The sequence below is a fragment of the Salvelinus sp. IW2-2015 genome, linkage group LG28 (assembly GCF_002910315.2).
Source record: "Salvelinus sp. IW2-2015 linkage group LG28, ASM291031v2, whole genome shotgun sequence".
In the NCBI taxonomy this organism is placed as follows: domain Eukaryota; kingdom Metazoa; phylum Chordata; class Actinopteri; order Salmoniformes; family Salmonidae; genus Salvelinus; species Salvelinus sp. IW2-2015.
Window position 1 is genome coordinate 19542230 of NC_036868.1, and position 18965 is coordinate 19561194.

Consider the following 18965-nt stretch of genomic DNA (forward strand, 5'->3'; position numbering starts at 1 on the left):
AGTGAGTGATTGAATGATGTGATGATGGGGAGTGATTGATGATGAATGATGTGATGATGGGGTGATGATGATGGATGTGATGACTGAAGTGATGATGATGAATGTGATGATGAGATGTGAATGATGGGAGTGATGATGAGGATTGATGATGGAGTGAGGATGATGATGGAAGTGATGAAGAGAGATGGATGTGATGATGATGAATGATGGAGTGATGATGATGGATGTTGATGACTGGAGTGTGATGATGATGAATGTGATGATGGATGTGATGAATGGGTGATGATGATGGATGTGATGACCTGGCAGTGATGATGATGAATGTTGATGATGGATGAGTGATGGGATGATGATGGAGTGATTGATGATGCAATGTGGATGATGACTGGAGTGATGAAATGATTTGAATGTGATGATGGATGTGATGATGGGAAGTGATGATGGAAGTGATGATGGGGGATGATGTGATGATGGAGTGGTAGATGATGATGATGTATGATGGGAGTGATGATGATGGATGTGATGAACTGAGTGATGATGATGTCATGAATGTGATGATGGATGAGATGTACTGGAGTTGGATGATGATGGATGTGATGATGGGAGTGATGATGAGATGTGATTGATGAGGGTTGTGATGGCTGGATGGGTCTGACGGACGGTGTCCTATCTGTCTGTCTGTGGGTGCCTCACAGGTGGGCTGGCAGCTGGAGAAACTGCGTGGGGTAACTGAAGGCGGACCCAGCAGGTTGTACTTCTGGTTGGGTAAAAAGAGGGCCCTTCGGGGTACCTTTACTTCAACCCGCCCCCCTGAAGAACATGCGGCTGGAGGCCCCCTTCTGGTGCAGGTAGAGCCGTAATACACACACACACACACACACACACACACACACACACACACACACACACACACCACACACACCACCACACATACACACACACACACACACATACCACCACACATACACACACACCAACAACACCACACACACACACACCACACACACACACAACACACACACATACACACACACATACACACACACACACAAATACATTTGGAATCCCAGAGCTGTTTGTTTTTGTGTTTTGGTATCCCAGAGCGTGTTTTTGGTTTGGTATCCGCAGAGCTGTTTGTTTTTGTGTTCTAGTTTCCAGATGCTTGTTTGTTCTTTGTGTTTGGTATCCCAGAGCTGTTTTGTTTTTGTGTTTAGTATCCAGAGCTGTTTGTTTTGGTGTATCCCAGAGCTGTTGTTCTTGTGTTGGGTATCCCAGAGTGTTTGTTTTTGGTGTTTGGTTATCCCAGAGCTGGTTTGTTTTTGTGTTAGATCCAGAGCTGTTTGTTTTTTGTGTTTAGTATCCAGAGCTGTTTGTTGTGATGTTTAGGAATTCCAAGCTGTTTGTTTTTGTGTTGTGTCCAGAGCTGTTTGTTTTTGTGATTTAGTATCCCAGAGCTGTTTGTTTTTGTGTTAGTTCCCAGAGCTGTTTGGTTTTGTGTTTGTATCCCAGAGCTGTTGTCTTTGTGTTTAGTATCCCAGAGCTGTTTGTGTTGGTTAGGATCCCAGAGCTGTTGTCTTTTGTGTTTAGTATCCCACGAAGCGTTTGTTTTTTGTGTTTAGTATCCCAGAGCTGTTTGGTTTTTGTGTTTAGTATCCCAGAGTGTTTGTGTTGTTGGGTTTAGTAGCCCAGAGCTGTTTTTTTTGGTTTGGTATCCCAGAGCTGTTTGTTTTTGTGTTTAGTATCCCAGAGCTGTTTGTCTTTGTGTTTGGTATCCCAGAGCTGATTTGTTTTTGTGTTTTAGATCCCCAAGCTGTTTGTTTTTGTGTTTGGATCCCAGAGCTGTTTGTTTTTGTGTTTGGTATCCCCACAGAGCTGTTTGTTTTTGTGTTTAAGTATCCCAGAGCTGGTTTGTTTGTTAGTATCCCAAGCTGTTTGTTTTTGTACTGTTTGTATCCCAGAGCTGTTTGTTTTGTGTAGTATCCCAGAGCTGTTTGTCATTTGTGTTTGGTATCCCAGAGCTGTTTGTTTTTGTGTTTAGTATCCCAGAGCTGTGGGTTTTGGTTTAGTATCCCAGAGCTGTTTTCGTCTTTGTGTGTGTATCCCAGAGCGTTTTGTTTTTGTGTGTGGGTATCCCAGAGCTGTTTGTTTTTGTGTTTAGTATCCCAGAGTGTTTGTTTTTGTGTTTGGTAGCCCAGAGCTGTTGTTTTGTGTTGGATCCCAGAGCTGGATTGTTTTTGGTGTTTGGTATCCCAGAACTGTTTGTTTTTTGTGTTTAGTATCCCAGAGCCTGTTTGTTTTTGTTGGGCGTTTGAAAGATAGGACAAGTTCCTCAGTTTATTTCAGCCACTCGCGGCTGAAGGTGACTCATGTTCACAGATTCATGGGGTCTAGTGTGACTGAATGCTTTGTGTTTCAGAACCCGTTTAGGATGTGTGTTGTTAAATAGATTGCATAGTCCTTTCAAATGTCAAGTAGTGGGCTGAGTCAGTGTGCCAGGTTCTAGATTCTACCAAAGGGAAAATATTGCTTAATTCGAAATAACGCCCCCAGGTAAAACGCATTAGTATTTTGCTGATGATTTTGCTGATCGTTAGGTGAAGTTTGTTCTAATTTTAGCGCTAAGCTACTCAAGCCAAATCATTTAACACAGATTTCTGTCGGTTTTAGTTTTTTATTTGAACAACATTTGGAAAAATATCTGGGAAATCTATTCCGCTATACACCCGCAATAACATCGAATAACATCTGCTAAACATGTCGTATGTGACAAATAAAAATGAATTTGATTTGCATTATTATAACAAAGATTTGGTTGTTTGTGTTGTTTGTAGAGCGCCCTGAGTAGCAGTAAATCCAGGCTTCCCAAAACATGCCAGTGAAGCCCGCATGAAAAAAAAAAGAGAAGCCAGCCATTCTGCGGACCTATTTTATCCCTCCTCCCCCCACTGTACCCTATACCCCACGGTTGAGTAATCGTCTGTCTGAGTCTGTTGACTGTCGGGCTGTCTGTTTGACTGTCTGTCTGTTTGACTGTCTGTCTGTTTTGACTGTCTGTCTGTTTGACTGTCTGTTTGACTGTCTTGTCTGTGCTGTTGACTGTCTGTCTGTCTTGTTTGGACGGCTGTCTGTCTGTTTGGACTGTCTGTCTGTCTGTCTGTCTGTCTGTCTGTCTGTCTATCTGTTTACTGTCTGTCTGTCTGTTTGACTGTCTGTCGGTCTGTCTGTTTGACTGTCTGTCTGGTCTGTCTGTTGACGTGTTCTTGTCTGTTTGACTGTCTGTCCTATCGTCGTTTGACCCTGTTGTCTGTCTGTTCTGTTTGACTGTCTTGTCTGTGGACTGTCTGTCTTTTTGACTGTCTGTCGTCTGTCTGTCTGTCTGTCTGTTCTGTCTGTCTGTTTGACTGGTTCTGTCTGTCTGTCTGTTTGACTGTCTGTCGGTCCGGCTGGCGTTTGACTGTCTGTCTGTCTGCCTTTCTTGTCTGTATCTCTGCCCTCCTCATGCTTTAAGAATCGGAGATAACCCAACTTTTGTTTAGTCCATTTATGTCCCAAACAGTGTACTTAAAAACTTCTGTTGAAATTACTGTTTGGGAAGACAAAAGTACTTGATACCCCTAACGATGGCTGGATACTGGCTCTGTTAGCTGGAAAACATGCTCTGTTAGCTGGATACTGCTCTTGTTAGCTGGATACTGCTCTGTTAGCTGGAAACTGCTCTGTTAGCTGGGATTACTTGCTCTTTAGCGGATAGTGCCTCTTTTAGCTGGATACGCTCTGGGTTAGCTGGATACTTCTCTGTTAGCTGGATACTGCTCTGTTAGCTGGGATTACTGCTCTGTTTAGCTGGATACTGCTCTGTTTAGCTGAATACTTCTCTGTTAGCTGGAGTTACTGACTCTGTTAGCTGAATTACTGCCTCTGTTAAGCTGGATACTGCTTGTTAGCTGGATACTTCTCTTGTTAGCTGGAACTTCCTTTTAGCGTGATACTTCTCGTTTAGCTGGATACTGCTCTGTTAAGCTGGATACTGCTCTGTTAAGCTGGATACTCGCTCTGTTAGCTGGAACTTCTCTGTTAGCTGGATAGTTGCTCTGTTAGTGGATACTGCCCTGTTAGCTGTATAGTGCTCTTTAGCTGGGTACTCTCTGTTAGCTGGAGACTCTCGGTTGAGCTGGAGATAGTGCTCTGTTTAGCTGGCATACTGCTCTGTTAGCTGGATAGTGCTGTTAGCTGAATAACTGCTCTGTTAGCTGGATACTTCTCTGTTAGCTGCTGATAGTTGCTCTGTTTAGCTGGATACTGCCCGTTAAGCTGGATATGTGTTCTTTTAGCTGAATACTGCTCTGTTAGCTGGATATTCTCTGTTAGGCTGGAATACTGCTCTGTTTAGCTGGATAGTGTTCTTTTAGCTGAATACTGCTCTGTTAGCTGGGGATACTTCCGCTGTTAGCTGGAATAGTTTAGGCTCTGTTAGCTGGATACTTGCCCTGTAGTGGAATAGTGCTCTGTTAGCTGGATACTTCTCTGTTAGCTGGATAGTGCTCGGGTTAGCTGCGATAGTGCTCTGTTAGCTGGATACTTCTCTGTTAAGCTGGATAGTGCTCTGTTAGCTGGATACTGCTCTGGTTCGCTGATACTGCCTCTGTTTAGCTGGATACTGCTCTGGTTAGCTGGGATACTTCTCTGTTAAGCTGGATACTGCTCTGTTAGCTGATAGTGCTCTGGTAGCTGGATACTGCTCTGTTAGCTGGATTACATGCTCTGTTAGCTGGATACTTCTCTGGTTAGCTGGAAACTGCCTCTTTTAGCCTGGGGATAGTGTCTGTTAGCTGGATACTTCTAGGTTAGCTGGGTATACTGCTCTGTTGCTAATACTGCTCTGTCTCAGCTGCGATACTGCTCTGTAGCTGGATACTGCTCGGTTAGCTGGATTACTGCTCTGTTAGCTGATACTGCCTCTGTTAGCTGAATACTGCTCTGTTAGCTGAATACTGCTCTGTTAGCGGGATACTGCTCGGTTAGCTGATACTGCTCGTTAGCTGGATACTGCCTCTGGTTAGCGTGGATACTTCTCTTCGTAGCTGGATACTGCTCTTGTTAGCTGGATAGTGCTCTGTTAGCTGGATACTTCTCTGTAGCTGGAAGACTGCTCTGTTAGCGGGATACTTCTCTGTTAGCGGGAACTGCTCTGTTTAGCTGGATTACTGCTCATGTGAGCTGATACTGCCTCTGTTAGCTGGATACCTTCTCTGTTAGCTGGGATACTGCTCTGTTAGCTGATACTTCTCTCGTTAGCTTGGATACTGCTCTCGTTAGCTGAGTACTTCTCTGGTAGCTGGATACTGCTCTGGTTAGCTGGATTACTGCTCTGTTTGCTGGATTACTCTCTGTTTGCTGGATTACTGCTCTGTTAGCTGGGATACTGCTCTTTTAGCCTGGATACTGCTCTGTTAGCTGGAAACTGTCTGTTAGCGTGGATACTTGCTCTGTTAGCTGAATAGTTCTCTGTTAGCTAGATTACTGGCTCTGTATAGCTGGTACTTCTCCGGTTAGCTTGGATACTTCTCTGTTAGCTGGATACTGCTCTGTTAGCTGGATACTGCTCTTTTAAGCTGGATACTGCTCTGTTAGCTGGAAACTGCTCTGTTTAGCTGGATACTGCTCTGTTAGCGGGGAATAGTTGCTCTGTTAAGGCCGAGATACTGCTCTGTTAGCTGGATACTTCTCTGGTTAGCTGGATACTTCTCTTATGGTTAAGCTGGATTACTTCTCTCTTAGCTGCATTGGCATAACCTCTCCATGCTTATATTAGAGACTCGGCGTATAACTGAGATCTGCATGGGTGCCCGTAACAAGAGCCTAGCTACCACGGTGCTGAGCCAAAGGAACTACATGCTTTCTGGATAAGTTAGATTTCTCTACTTTAGCTGCCAATACTGGGTGATTCGCTTCTCGTGCTTAGCTGGTGAAATACTGCATCCTGTTAGCTTGCGATTATTGATACTTTCTCTGTTAATTGTAAGCTGTGACATGAAATGAGTTTCTGACATGCGTTAACTGAGAGTAGTACTACTTATACATGTACATGGATACCCTTCTCTCCTGACTCTCTCAATCTTGTAAAGTAGATATAGCGTGTGCGTCATAGATAGATCTGACATAAGAGCAATATTGTCCTCTACTGGCTATATGAGTGTGAGATTTTATAGCTACTCTCCTGATATAGCGCAGTTCGTTCTATCCTGAGCGCGCTCTCTTGTCTAGTTGGCAGCGTCGCTGGCTTACTGCTGTGATGGCGTATATTTCCTGCATCTTAGTCGTCGGATATAACTACTCACTTACGTGTGTTATGCGACTTGTAATAAACATGCTCTCCTGCTTGATACTAAGCTAGTAGATCCTGAACATATCGTTAGTGAGCTAGAAGTCTAACTATTACCTCTAACTCCGTTATCGTACGTGGGAATTGTTAACTGTCTCTCAGTTTAGTACATACTGTATTACACATTCTGTTTTCATTGACTCAGTTATTTTCTAAATCTTTAGTCCGAGATAGAGTGACTAACTGTGCTCGTCACAAAGGGGCACCTTGAGTCTGATGTGTATAGGCGACTTCCACTGCATGGCTTAGTAGTGGTATAGACATGTGCTCTAAGTTTAGAGCCTGTGGACAGTTATTACGGCTCTGTTAGTTCGGTCTAGAGATAAAATTACTCTTGTTGCCAAATCATATATGGGATAAGGTACTCTGTGCTCCTGAACAAGAGGATGTGCACAGTATCTTTCTATGCTGGAAACCGACTAGGTCGAAAATACTACGTCCCTGTTCCTCGATAGTGCTCTGGTTACTGCTCGACAATCATACTTTCTCAACATCTCGTGTTTCTGGACATAGAAGTCCTTCTACTTTCATTAATCTCCTTCGATAGTTGAGGTGAAATCGATGAATCAGATACCGAGCTCCTGAGTGCTAGGCTGATGAGCACACAGCTCATGGTCCGTCTCTGCTGCATCCTAGTAATATGCGTTTGTTGACTCAAGTAGCGATGCTACTGTTATAGCTCTAGTCAGAGAAATGTGCTAGTAATTACAATGCTCTTGCTCCGTTAAGTCCGTAGACTGTAGAATAGTGCCTCTTTGAAGCTGTGTAATGTCTAACTCCTGCTTCTCGCGATCTCATGCTGAGACCTGTCACAGGGCAAATGAGCTTGCTCTGAGGTTTAGGCGTGAAGAGATTGACTTAAATATCCTCTTTCTCTTGCTCTCCAGCAATCTGGATACCTTAGCGCCTCTCTCCAAAACCAGACGTATCGCTTCTGGTGCTACTAATTTGCGGAGTGCGTGCGTCTGTCAGATGATGTAACTGAGGAGGATACTGCTCGTGTGAGTCACGTGTTAAATCATAGAGAAATAGCGCCATCATACTCGTTTAGATGTCTAGCTCATCTTTCTAGCTCCTGATAGCTTGCTTGGTTATCTGCGATGAGTTATCTGCTCTGATGTAGCTGGGGCAATGAGCGTATTCATACTGTGTTATAAGACTGGATACTTGCCTCTTGCTCATCCTCAGCCCCCGTTTACACATCCCAGCGTGTATTGTGCTCCGTAGATCACATTGCAGTGCTCCGATGCATTGCGCATCAAGGGAAAACAGTACTCGACATCTCGTTCTTACGTACCATTTGCAGATGAGACTGCGAAATTGACTCTACTTTATTCAGCTAGTCCTTCCATGCTCTGTAGCGCTTTAGCTTGGAACCACACACGTAGACGGCTCTATGTTATGCATCGTGGTGAGCTCAACGTGCATTCTGTCTTACGTGCTGATCAGTAACAGTTATGCGTCATACGGTTCATGCTTGAGTGATACTACTCCTCGTGGTTTGAGAGCATTCCTGGCGCTACACTTCACATATCCTACTATGCGTCATACCCATTTGGACTGAGCGCATCCTCTATCTGTCTATCGTCGTCATGCAGATTTATATTCCTCTCCCTCTAGAAGACTGGGAATAACATGCTATGCGTGCACCTGAGCATAACAAATCTGCTGCATTGTTACTGCGAGCTACACTACTCATCTGAGTAGCCATAAGCGAAATGGTTAATGGCTATCTTAGTGAAGGTTCATCCGTCTGCTTAAGCTGAATTAGTATCTGCCTAGACAGAACGTGCGTAACTACTCCTCTCTCCTAGACTCTCAAAGCGTCCCAATAAGTCATAACATGAGTTAAGCTGGAGCACGCGACATATCATTATCAACGTGTGAGCCTTGGATACAGCTCTGCTCAACTGGGATACTTCTGCAACACTCTGTTTGGAGGGGTCGTGGTTGTTGTCATCATGTTTGACATTCCTCCTGGAGATAGCCGGACATGCTGGATGAGTGCTCTCCAAAGCATGGCTCTGGTGCTTCAAGTCACTGCACGAGGAGTTACTGCTCTCTGTTTAGCCGATCATGAGCGGAGTTCACTCCATTCTCAATGAGTGCCTCCTGAATTACGTGCTCTGGTTCAGCTGATGAGATATTGATCTTTCGTTTTTATGGGCGTGAGTTGGGAGATAAGCAGCCTGAAACTCCTGAAACCTATAGCAGTAGCCATTGCACGGACTGAGGGAGACAATGCCTTCTGTCTGATGTTCAGACTCTGCTTGCAATGTAAGAGAAGAAATCCTTACTGCCCTACCCACTTCACTGTTGCTCCAAGCAGAGGAAACTGCAGTTCTGAAATACATCAAAAGTAGTGAAATATGATTTGGCACAGTATTTGCAAATGTCCACAGCTTTTCCTTCTACATTAGCTGCAGTGAAATGTCTCCACACATCAGATAGTGCCCGTGGCATTTTCCTGTAAAGATTAGAAAATAATGAGTAAAAAAAAAAATATATATATATATCTATATATATACATACACACACAATTCCATGTACAGATAAATAGTTAAGTAGTTAGATTAAACAACTCCTTTGTAAGATAAATGTTTTAAAAATGAAACATGTATAGAAACAGGTGAATTAACGCCACTCAGTTAGCAGGCTCAAGCAAGCTAAAACGCACATGGTAGCAAAAACTAACTAGCAGAAATTGTTAGCAAGTTAGACATTATTTAAAAACACTGTAGGCTACTATTAACTAGTTAACAAAAAAATCATGTATGTCATAAAATATATTCACCCCACCCAGTATTGTAATGAAAACTTACCAGAAAGCATGTAGTCCTTTGCTCAGACAGTGTAGTAGTGTGGGCTCAATAGCATCTCATTAGTGTGCAATATCTTGAGAATCAGYTGTACATGTGATGGAAGAATGCACTGTGCATGCAGAGGGGTTGCAATTCCATTGAATTGGGAATAGTTTAACCAAAATATGCCACAAGACCTAGAATTGCCTTGTGTACATTGTTATAAGCTAACTTTCTTGATGAATTTAAGCTAAATTCCCGGCCTAACTTCCCATTGAAAATTTCCGGGATAAAAAATTCTGACCCTTTGCAACCCTATTCTGAAGGCATATACATGAAAAAAATGTAATGAAAGTATGCTAAGGACTACTCCTCTAGAAGATGCATCATGGGTGAATTAAACTTTATTAAAACAATTACGGAAGTTTTTACAGCAATTTACGGTAAAGAGAAACATGTCCAAAGACATTGTGTTTTTAAGTAATACATATTATAGTTTAATGTAAACTTCAACTAGTATACMATTTTTCTGATTTATGGACCAACTACAGCAACATACTCTGTGTTTTATCAAAACAAGTTGGGTCATTTTAGAAAAACCTAAGAATTTAATCCAGACGCATTTTGGTAATGTCACGTATACTCCCCCCTCTAGGTCATCAGGCTGCTGATTATCCCGCACACCTGTCACCATCCTCTCACGCAACTGYGCCTCATGACACTCACCTGTACTCCATTACCCCCTTGACTATTTTCCCTATATTGGTCACTCTTCTTGGTTCTTTCCTCAGGTGTTATTCACTCTGTTTTCATGTCAGTGCGTTGTTTGTGTTTGAAAGATGAAAGAAATAAAAGCTGGAATAAATCATTTCTCCCTACTATTATTCTGACATTTCACATTCTTAAAGTAAAGTATTGATCCTAACTGACCTAAGACAGGGATTTTTTTTGCAAGGATTAGATGTCAGGAATTGTGAAAAACTGAGTTTAAATGTTTTTGGCAAAGGTGTATGTAAACTTCAGACTTCAACTGTAGGTATTCCTCTTGTCCAGATGGGATAAGGCAGTGTGCAGTATGATGGTGAATGCATCGTCTGTGGACCTATTGGGGCGGTAAGCAAATTGAAGTGGGTGACAGGCAAGGTGGAGGTGATATGATGCTTGACTAGTCTCTCAAAGCACTTCACAATGACAGAAGTGAGTGCTACGGGGCGATAGTCATTTAGTAAAGTTACCTTTCCTTTCTTGGGTACAGGAACAATGGTGGCCATCTTGAAGGATGTGGGGACAGCAGACTGGGATAGGGAGAGATTGAATATGTCCGTAAACACACCAGCCAGCTGGTCTGCGCATGCTCTGAGTACGCGGCTAGGGATGCCGTCTGGGCCGGCAGCCTTGCGAGGGTTAACACGTTTAAATGTCTTACTCACATCGGCCACAGAGAAGGAGAGACCACAGTCCTTGGTCGCGGGCCATGTCAGTGGCACTGTATTATCCTCAAAACGGGCAAAGAAGGTGTTTAGTTTGTCTGGAAGAAAGACGTCAGAGTCCGTGACGTGGCGGGTTTTCCTTTTGTAGTCTGTGATTGTCTGTAATCCCTGCCACATATGTCTCGTGTCTGAGCCGTTGAATTGCGACTCCACTTTTTTCTATACGGACATTTCGCTTGTTTGATTGCCTCGCGGAGGGAATAACTACACTGTTTGTATTCTGCCATATTCCCAATCACCTTCCCATGGTTTAATGCGGTGGTTTGCGCTTTCAGTTTTGCTTGAATTCCGCCATCTATCCAAGGTTTCTGGTTAGGGTAGGTTTTAATACTGTTGCTTGTGGAGCTAGCTAGTACACACTAGCTAGCTAACTAACTAGCTAGTATATGCTAGCTAGCTAGTACACACTAACTAGGATAGCTAGCTAGTACACACTAGCTAGTACCTAGCTTCAAATTCTAAATGTAATTTCACTACACATGCTGTTGGTGGTGGTAACACACCATACTCTCTGGCACCATTCGACATCCTGCCTGACCTCGCATGTCTCACAGCGTCTGTGGCGTGAAAAGGTAACTGCTGGAGCCAGACCCATTTTGAAATATTGCACAATCCAGGTATGCAAAGCTCTTAGAGACTTACCAAAAAAGACTCAGTTGTAATCGCTGTGAAGGGTATTTCTATCATGTATTGCATACTTATCTAATCAAGATATATTAGTATATATTGTTTCATTAAAATATTAATAAATTCAAGTCGGGTGAATACTTATAATAGGCACTGTATSTCACATCTAGCAGGAGGAGGAAATATGACAACGTTGCAGTGACTCACTTGGTGGAAAGCGCATGCTGGCATATCACAGGCAATGGCTCCATTTAGTACGTGCCAGAGGCAAAGGAGTAAGTGTGTCCTTTCACAAAAGACAACAAATATTGCTTTCACACCAAGACATGAACACTTTAGGATATGTAATGATGTTTGTATAATATGTGATGACATTTGTTGTACGTTTTACATTATTTTCCCACTTTATAGGATACAAACCTGCTGGGAAAGATCTGTTGAAGGGAAATTCCACCACTTTTAACCTCATATCCGGCACCATATCAGTGTCTACATATGTTAAAATGACGCATTCCAAGTGCGAATTACGGGACAGAATGAGAAATAGGCTCCTCTAAAGGCAACAAATGTCCAACTTTAGGGGGTCTCTAAATATACAGAATTTGACAGAGACCCGTGCCGACAGCAAGATGCATCAATCTCACATCATACTSTTTTTGGCCAAATGGCATCAGATACATGGGCTGCATATACTGAGAGAGGGGGCGCTGTTTCACTCGCTCAGATGCTTTCAGCCACTTACTGCAAACTGAAGGAAAATTATGATACATGATAGGTCTTTAAAAATGTTATTGTTCACATTTTGGGGGAGCATGGCTTGCCTTGGCAWCCATGAATACACACCTCTGTAGTAGGCCATATGACAATCGCTGAATGTCATTACACTTATGGTGTTTGGAAAGAGACATCTGTTACATTCATCAAATGGAGCATGCACAGTTGGATGCTGGAATTATTTTGATGCCGCAGGTATCCTACTTTTTTTAAGTGATTTGTTTAACAATCAGATGAAAACRTCATGACTGGTTGTGTTCATGCCACAAATGTAATACATTTTTACCCTTACATTACGTCTTTACGATTAAGGCCCAATATAGAGGCCCCCTCGGATTTCATGGTATAATTCACACTCTGGACACATTTCTACATTCTGTAGTTAAAAGGCTAAGGCTGTGTGATCAAACCACCAGTTCCTCCCCTGGAGGCCTACTTTACAAACACATATTTTTTCCTTAGCTGCTGCTTACCCTCACTCTCCCTTTAGTAACTCTCAATCGTGAATTGATCATTCCTGCTAACCATTTGATCTCGATCAGTTTCATGGGAATATGAATTAATATTTTCTTGAATTATGTAGTGTTGCATCGTGAGTGAATTTTAGAGCAGGCCTGGTKGCGTGCGCTGAGAGAGAAATGAGAACATTCCAACTATCATCCTAAATGTCATAAGAAATTTGGTGGTGCTTTTGTCTTAACGGTAATGTTATACTATTATATTCGGTTATGTTATGCAGAACACTAATGAATCATTATGTGATCATGACATTGATTTAGCTTTGATCTAACTTCATTAAAAGAGCACCCTGCAGGCTCTGACATGTTAGTGATGGGAAGGAAGACAAGGAAAGAAATACCCCAAATAATGTAGTAAAAAAACATCTCCTTGCAAAAAAAAATACTTTAAATATTTGGAATAATAAAGAATAAAAAAAATATATATATATAGTTTAATCCCCCATATGTGGGAGGTGGGTTCAAAATAATAACAATGATGATGATAATAATTAATAAAAAATGACACTTTTTAAATCTTATTATTTAAACTACAACACTACTTTCACATACTTTATATAGACACTATGGTGCTGGAGATAATGAATATGAGGTTGAAAAGTAGTGGAATTCCCCTTTAAATTAACCAATACATTTAAAATGTWTTAAATTGAGATTTTGTGTAACTGGCCTACTACACACAATACCCCATTATGTCAATGTGGGATTATGATTTTAGAAAKGTTTACTAATTAATAAAAAATGAAAAGCTGAAATGTTTTGAGTCAATAAGTATTCAACCATTTTGTTATGGCAAGTAAAAATAAGTTGTAAAAAATGTGATTAACAAGACACATACTTGGTGCTTAACAAGTAATACATTGCATGGACTCACTATGTGTGCAATAATAGTGTTTAACATTGTTTTGTTATGACTACCTCATCTCTGTACCCAACATATACAATTAAAGTATCTGTAAGGTCCCTCAGTCGAGCACTGAATTTCAAACACAGATTCAACCACTAAGACCAGGGAGCTTTTCCAATGCCTCACAAAGGGCACCTATTGGTAGACGGGTATAAAAAAAAAAGAGACATTGAATATCTCTTTTAGCATGGTGARGTTATTAATTGCCATTTGCATGGTGTATCAATACTCAGTTACTGCAAAGATACAAGCGTCCTTCCTAACTCAGTTGCCAAAGGGGATGTAAACCAGGGATTGGTGACTTTAAAACATTTACAGTTTAATGGCTGTGATAGGAGAAAACTGCAATGTTGTTGATCCATCCTCAGTCAATACACAATACTAAYCTAKATGATAGAGTGAAAAGAAGGAAGCTTCTACTGAATAAAAAATATTCCAAAACATGGATCCTGTTTGCAATAAGGCCCTAAAGTAAAACTACAAAAAATGTGGCAAAGAAAGGAATTTTGTGCTGAATACAAACCGCTTTTTTTTTGCAAATCCAAAACAACACATCACTGATTACCACTCTTCACATTTTCAAGCATGGTGGTGGCCGCATCATGTACCATGGGTATGCTTGTCATYGGCAAGGACTAGGGAGTTTTTTAGGATAAAAAGAAACGTAATAGAGCTAAGCTCAGGCAAAATCCTAGAGGGAAAACCTGCTTGTGTCTGCTTTCCAACAGACACTGGGAGACAAATTCACCTTTCAGCACGACAATAACCTAAACCACAAGGCCAAATATACACTGGAGTTACTTACCCAGACGACATTGAATGTTCCTGAGTTGCCTAATTACAGTTCGACTTAAATTGGCTTGACAATCTATCGCAAGACTTGAACATGGCTGTCTMGCACAGGAGGTTGGTGGCACCTTAATTGGGAACAGGCTCGTGGTAATGACTGGAGCGGAATCAGTGGAATGATATCAAATACATCAAACACATTTTTATTTATTTATTTATTTAACCTTTATTTAACCAGTTAGGCTAGTTAAGAACAAGTTCTCATTTGCAACTGCGACCTGGCCAAGATAAAGCATAGCAATTCGACACATACAACAACACAGAGTTATACATGGAATAAACAAAACATACAGTCAATAATACAGCAGAAAAATAAGTATATATACAATGTGAGCAAAGGAGGTGAGATAAGGGAGGTAAAGGCAAAAAAAGGCCATGGTGGCGAGGTAAATACAATATAGCAGGTAAAACACTGGAATGGTAGATTTGCAGTGGAAGAATGTGCAAAGGAGCAAAATAAAGAAATAAATACAGTAGGGGAAGAGGTAGTTGTTTGGGCTAAATTATAGATGGGCTATGTACAGGTGCAGTAATCTGTGAGCTGCTCTGACAGCTGGTGCTTAAAGCTAGTGAGAGAGATAAGTGTTTCCAGTTTCAGAGATTTTTGCAGTTCGTTCCAGTCATTGGCAGCAGAGAACTAGAAGGAAAGACGACCGAAGGAGGAATTGGCTTTGGTGGTGACCAGTGAGAAATACCTGCTGGAGCGCGTGCTACAGGTGGGTGCTGCTATGGTGACCAGTGAGCTGAGATAAGGCGGGGCATTACCTAGCAAAGACTTATAGATAACCTGTAGCCAGTGGGTTTGGCGACGAGTATGAAGCGAGGGCCAACCAACGAGAGCGTACAGGTCGCAATGGTGGGTAGTGTATGGGGCTTTGGTGACAAAATGGATGGCACTGTGATAGACTGCATCCAGTTTGTTGAGTAGAGTGTTGAAGGCTATTTTATAAAGGACATCACCGAAGTCGAGGATCGGTAGGATAGTCAGTTTTACGAGGGTATGTTTGGCAGCATGAGTGAAGGATTCTTTGTTGCGATATAGGAAGCCGATTCTAGATTTAATTTTGGATTGGAGATGTTTAATGTGATGGTTTCCAAGTGTTTGATGCCATTCCATTTACTCCATTCTGACCATTATTATGAGCTGTTCTCCCCTCAGCCTGCTGTCTAGCAATGTTCAACAACCAACTTGACAGAGCTTGAGTTTTTTAAATAATAATGTGAAAATATTGCACAATCCAGGTGTGCAAAGCTCTTAGAGACTTACCCAGAAAAATGCCCAGSTTTAATCGCTGCCAATGGTGATTCTAGCATGTTTTGACTCAGGGGTGTGAATACTTATGTAAATTAGATTTCTGTATTTCATTTTTTATAAATTAGCAAAAATGTCTAAAAACATGTTTTCACTTTGTCATTATGGGGTATTGTGTAGATGGGTAAAAAAAGTGAATCCATTTTGAATTCAGACTGTAACACAACAAAATGTGGAATAAGTCAAGGGGTATGAATACTTTCTGAAGGCATTGTATGTGGACTAGGTGAAAAAGGGTAAGTGGATGATGGTGGGTATGTTTGCCTATTAGAGAAGAGGACACTATTGTGAAAGCAATCCTGAATGGTGATGTGACTACGTTACGAGCTATGGCTAAAGACACCGGGAATAACATACTGCGGCCTGACAAGTATGGATGGATCCCGCTGCACGAGGCTGCATATTATGGCCAAGACCAGTGTGTCAGGGTTCTTCTTGGGGGTAAGTGCAATTCAAAACTCCATAGATGTTAATAGTGATGCAAAGTCATTAATTGGATTATTGTTGTCCTTTTTGGTTTAACAATGGCCATTTTCTGGGCTCACGACAATTATTATTATTATATATTTTTTTTACAATTGAACGCAATAGTAGTCCATACCAAATAGTACACCCATTTTAACCCTAAAAACGCCAACATATTTTTTTGCTCAAAAGCACTAATGTGGGTCATTTTTTACCCCAAATTGGTATTCATTGCAAAGAAACACCGTCTGTCAAGCATTAACACTTTTCATTTATTAACCTTTTGTAATACAAGTAAATAGATTTACATTTTCAGGGGTACATACACGGTCCCGTGTGGCTCAGTTGGTAGAGCATGGCGCTTGCAACGCCAGGGTTGTGGGTTCATTCCCCACGGGGGGACCAGGATGAATATGTATGAGCTTTCCAATTTGTAAGTCGCTCTGGATAAGAGCGTCTGCTAAATGACTTAAATGTAAATGTACAACTGTGCCAAATGTGGTGCTTTTACCACAAAGTTTACTATTGAGCCCACATTTTCAGCTTAGCCATACAACATTAATAATACTGAACTAGCAACCTTTCTGTTACTGGCCCAATGCTCTAACCATTACGCAACGTGCCACCCCTCACTAGTATACAAAATAAATATAATTTTTCATTCCTCCATATTAACACAGAACTCATGATAAATTATATATTTTTGTCTGTAAGTAGTTGGTTGACAAAGTAAAAAACATTCAGAAGCATTAAAAAAAGGGTTTCGAAATGATGTTATTCTAAATTTACCCCTGTGGGCGCTTTTATGGTTAACATTTAATTACCAAGTATTTTACAGTTTTCCATGTAAATGCCAGCTAAATAGCTGATTTAAAAAAACTGTATAAAATAAAGTAAAACCTAGTCTCATGTTTGTCTCCTGTGTTCTTCTTTCCACTTTTCAAGCTCAACCTGGAATGATTAACAAATGCGACCTGAAAGGCCAGACTGCTCTTATCTTGGCGGTGGGCAGGGAAAGGGTGGCCTGTGTAAAGGCGCTTCTGGAGAAAGGGGCAGACCCAGAACTCGCCACCAAGGAGAGAGAGACCCCCCTCTACAAAGGTAACACATTTGCCTTAGAGACCTACTAAGACCTATATCTTCCAACCTCTTTGTCATTATCCTTTTATTCTAAGCGTAGTAAGTCATAGACTACTTGACTGACAGTAAAATAACATGTTGGGCAGCAACACTGTGAGAAAACCTTGGCTGAAAAACTAGCCTTTGGGTTGGCTGGGCTGCAGATTTGAAAGAAAATCACTGGTATAAGAAACATGGTGGTGGAAAATCCCTCCAGACCATGCCTACACCGATCGAATGCTTTTACATTTGTGGGGAGTACTAGTGAACAAGTGCACACTTCCGGAGAAGGAGAGGTGATTGGAAGACCAATACAACTACACCCAAAATCTGCCATTACAGATTCGCTCACCCAGTACCTGCAAGCTGTACCCTGGGAATAACCTCAAACCCTTGTTTAGGAAACACTGCCTAACATGACTAACAAAGGCTGGGAAATCTTCCATTTCTCCCCTGTCTGTCAATCTTTGACCGTATTCCACAGCTTGTGAAAGGGAGAATGCTGAGATTGTGGCCATGCTTCTGAATCACGGTGCTGTGGTGAACAAACACTGCATCCAGGGCTGGACGGCTCTCCAGGAGGCTGTGAGCCGCAACAGTGTGGAGATATGTGAGATGTTGGTCCAGGCCGGGGCTAAGCTCAGCCCAACCAACATGTACGGTATCACGCCCCTGTTTACTGCAGCCCAGAGTGGATGCGTGGAAACACTTCGATTTCTCATTAAACACGGTACGATTTTCCCTTCGAAAARCGGGTGAATTCTGTAGGCCAAATGACATTACACCGAATTGAGACAGTCCACACACCACATAGAGCTGTTATGGAGCTCTAACCATGGATCTTTGGTTGACGTTTCTTACTGTATGTTACACTGAATATATGTTGTAGGTGCTGATATCAACAGCGAGGCCAGCGATGGGGCCACAGCTCTGTATGAGGCGGCTAAGAATGGCCATGAAGACATTGTGAAGCTTCTTCTTTCTCAGAATGCTGATGCCAACAAAGCGGGCAAGAAAGGACTTCTGCCACTACATATCGCTGCCCAACGAGGAACTGATGGGTAGGCGCAATTAGCTTAAATAACCTTGAAATATGGGAAGACATCCCCGCACAGACATCCCCGCACAGTACACTTAAAGGGATAGTTTGCCCAAATTACAAAATTACATATTGGTTTCTTTACCCTGTGAGCAGTCTGTGGACAAGGTATGACAGCAWTCCATGTTTTGTTTGCCTGGCCACTGTTTCCAAATGCTGTGGCACAAATCCAAGGCAATGCTACCGATATTAGCATTTTTCGCACTTCAAGTCCAAATCAGCTCAATGAAGTTACTTATAGATGATTTTTGATGCTGTATGTCTCATTATATGAGAGGCACAGTGCCTTCGGAAAATATTCATACCCTTTGTCTTATTCCACATTTTGTGTGTTAAAGCCTGAATTCAAAATTGATTAAACAGTTTTTTTCTCTCTCACCCATCTACATGCAAAACCCCATGACAACAAAKCGAAACCATGTTTTTAGAATTTGTCATATTTATTGAAAATGAAATACAGAAATATCTAATTTACATAACTATTCACACCTCTGAGTCAATACTATGTAGAAAAACCTTTGGCAGAGATTACAGCTTTGAGTCATCTTGGGTACGTGGGTATCAGTTTTGTACATCTGGATTTGGGGATTTCCCCCCTTGCAGATTTTCTCAAACTCTGTTA

At 41.7% G+C, this 18965-nt stretch overlaps 1 protein-coding gene across 1 annotated transcript in view; it reads left to right on the top strand.

The window, feature by feature from the left end:
- Nucleotides 1–18965, top strand: part of LOC111954647 (ankyrin repeat and SOCS box protein 2) — a 52897-nt gene that overhangs the window by 16355 nt on the left and 17577 nt on the right. The window contains exons 3-6 of the mRNA XM_070435791.1: nt 15932–16101; nt 17071–17226; nt 17729–17974; nt 18134–18305. Of these exons, the coding sequence (XP_070291892.1) occupies nt 15932–16101; nt 17071–17226; nt 17729–17974; nt 18134–18305 (744 nt within the window). The remainder of the gene's footprint in view (nt 1–15931; nt 16102–17070; nt 17227–17728; nt 17975–18133; nt 18306–18965) is intronic.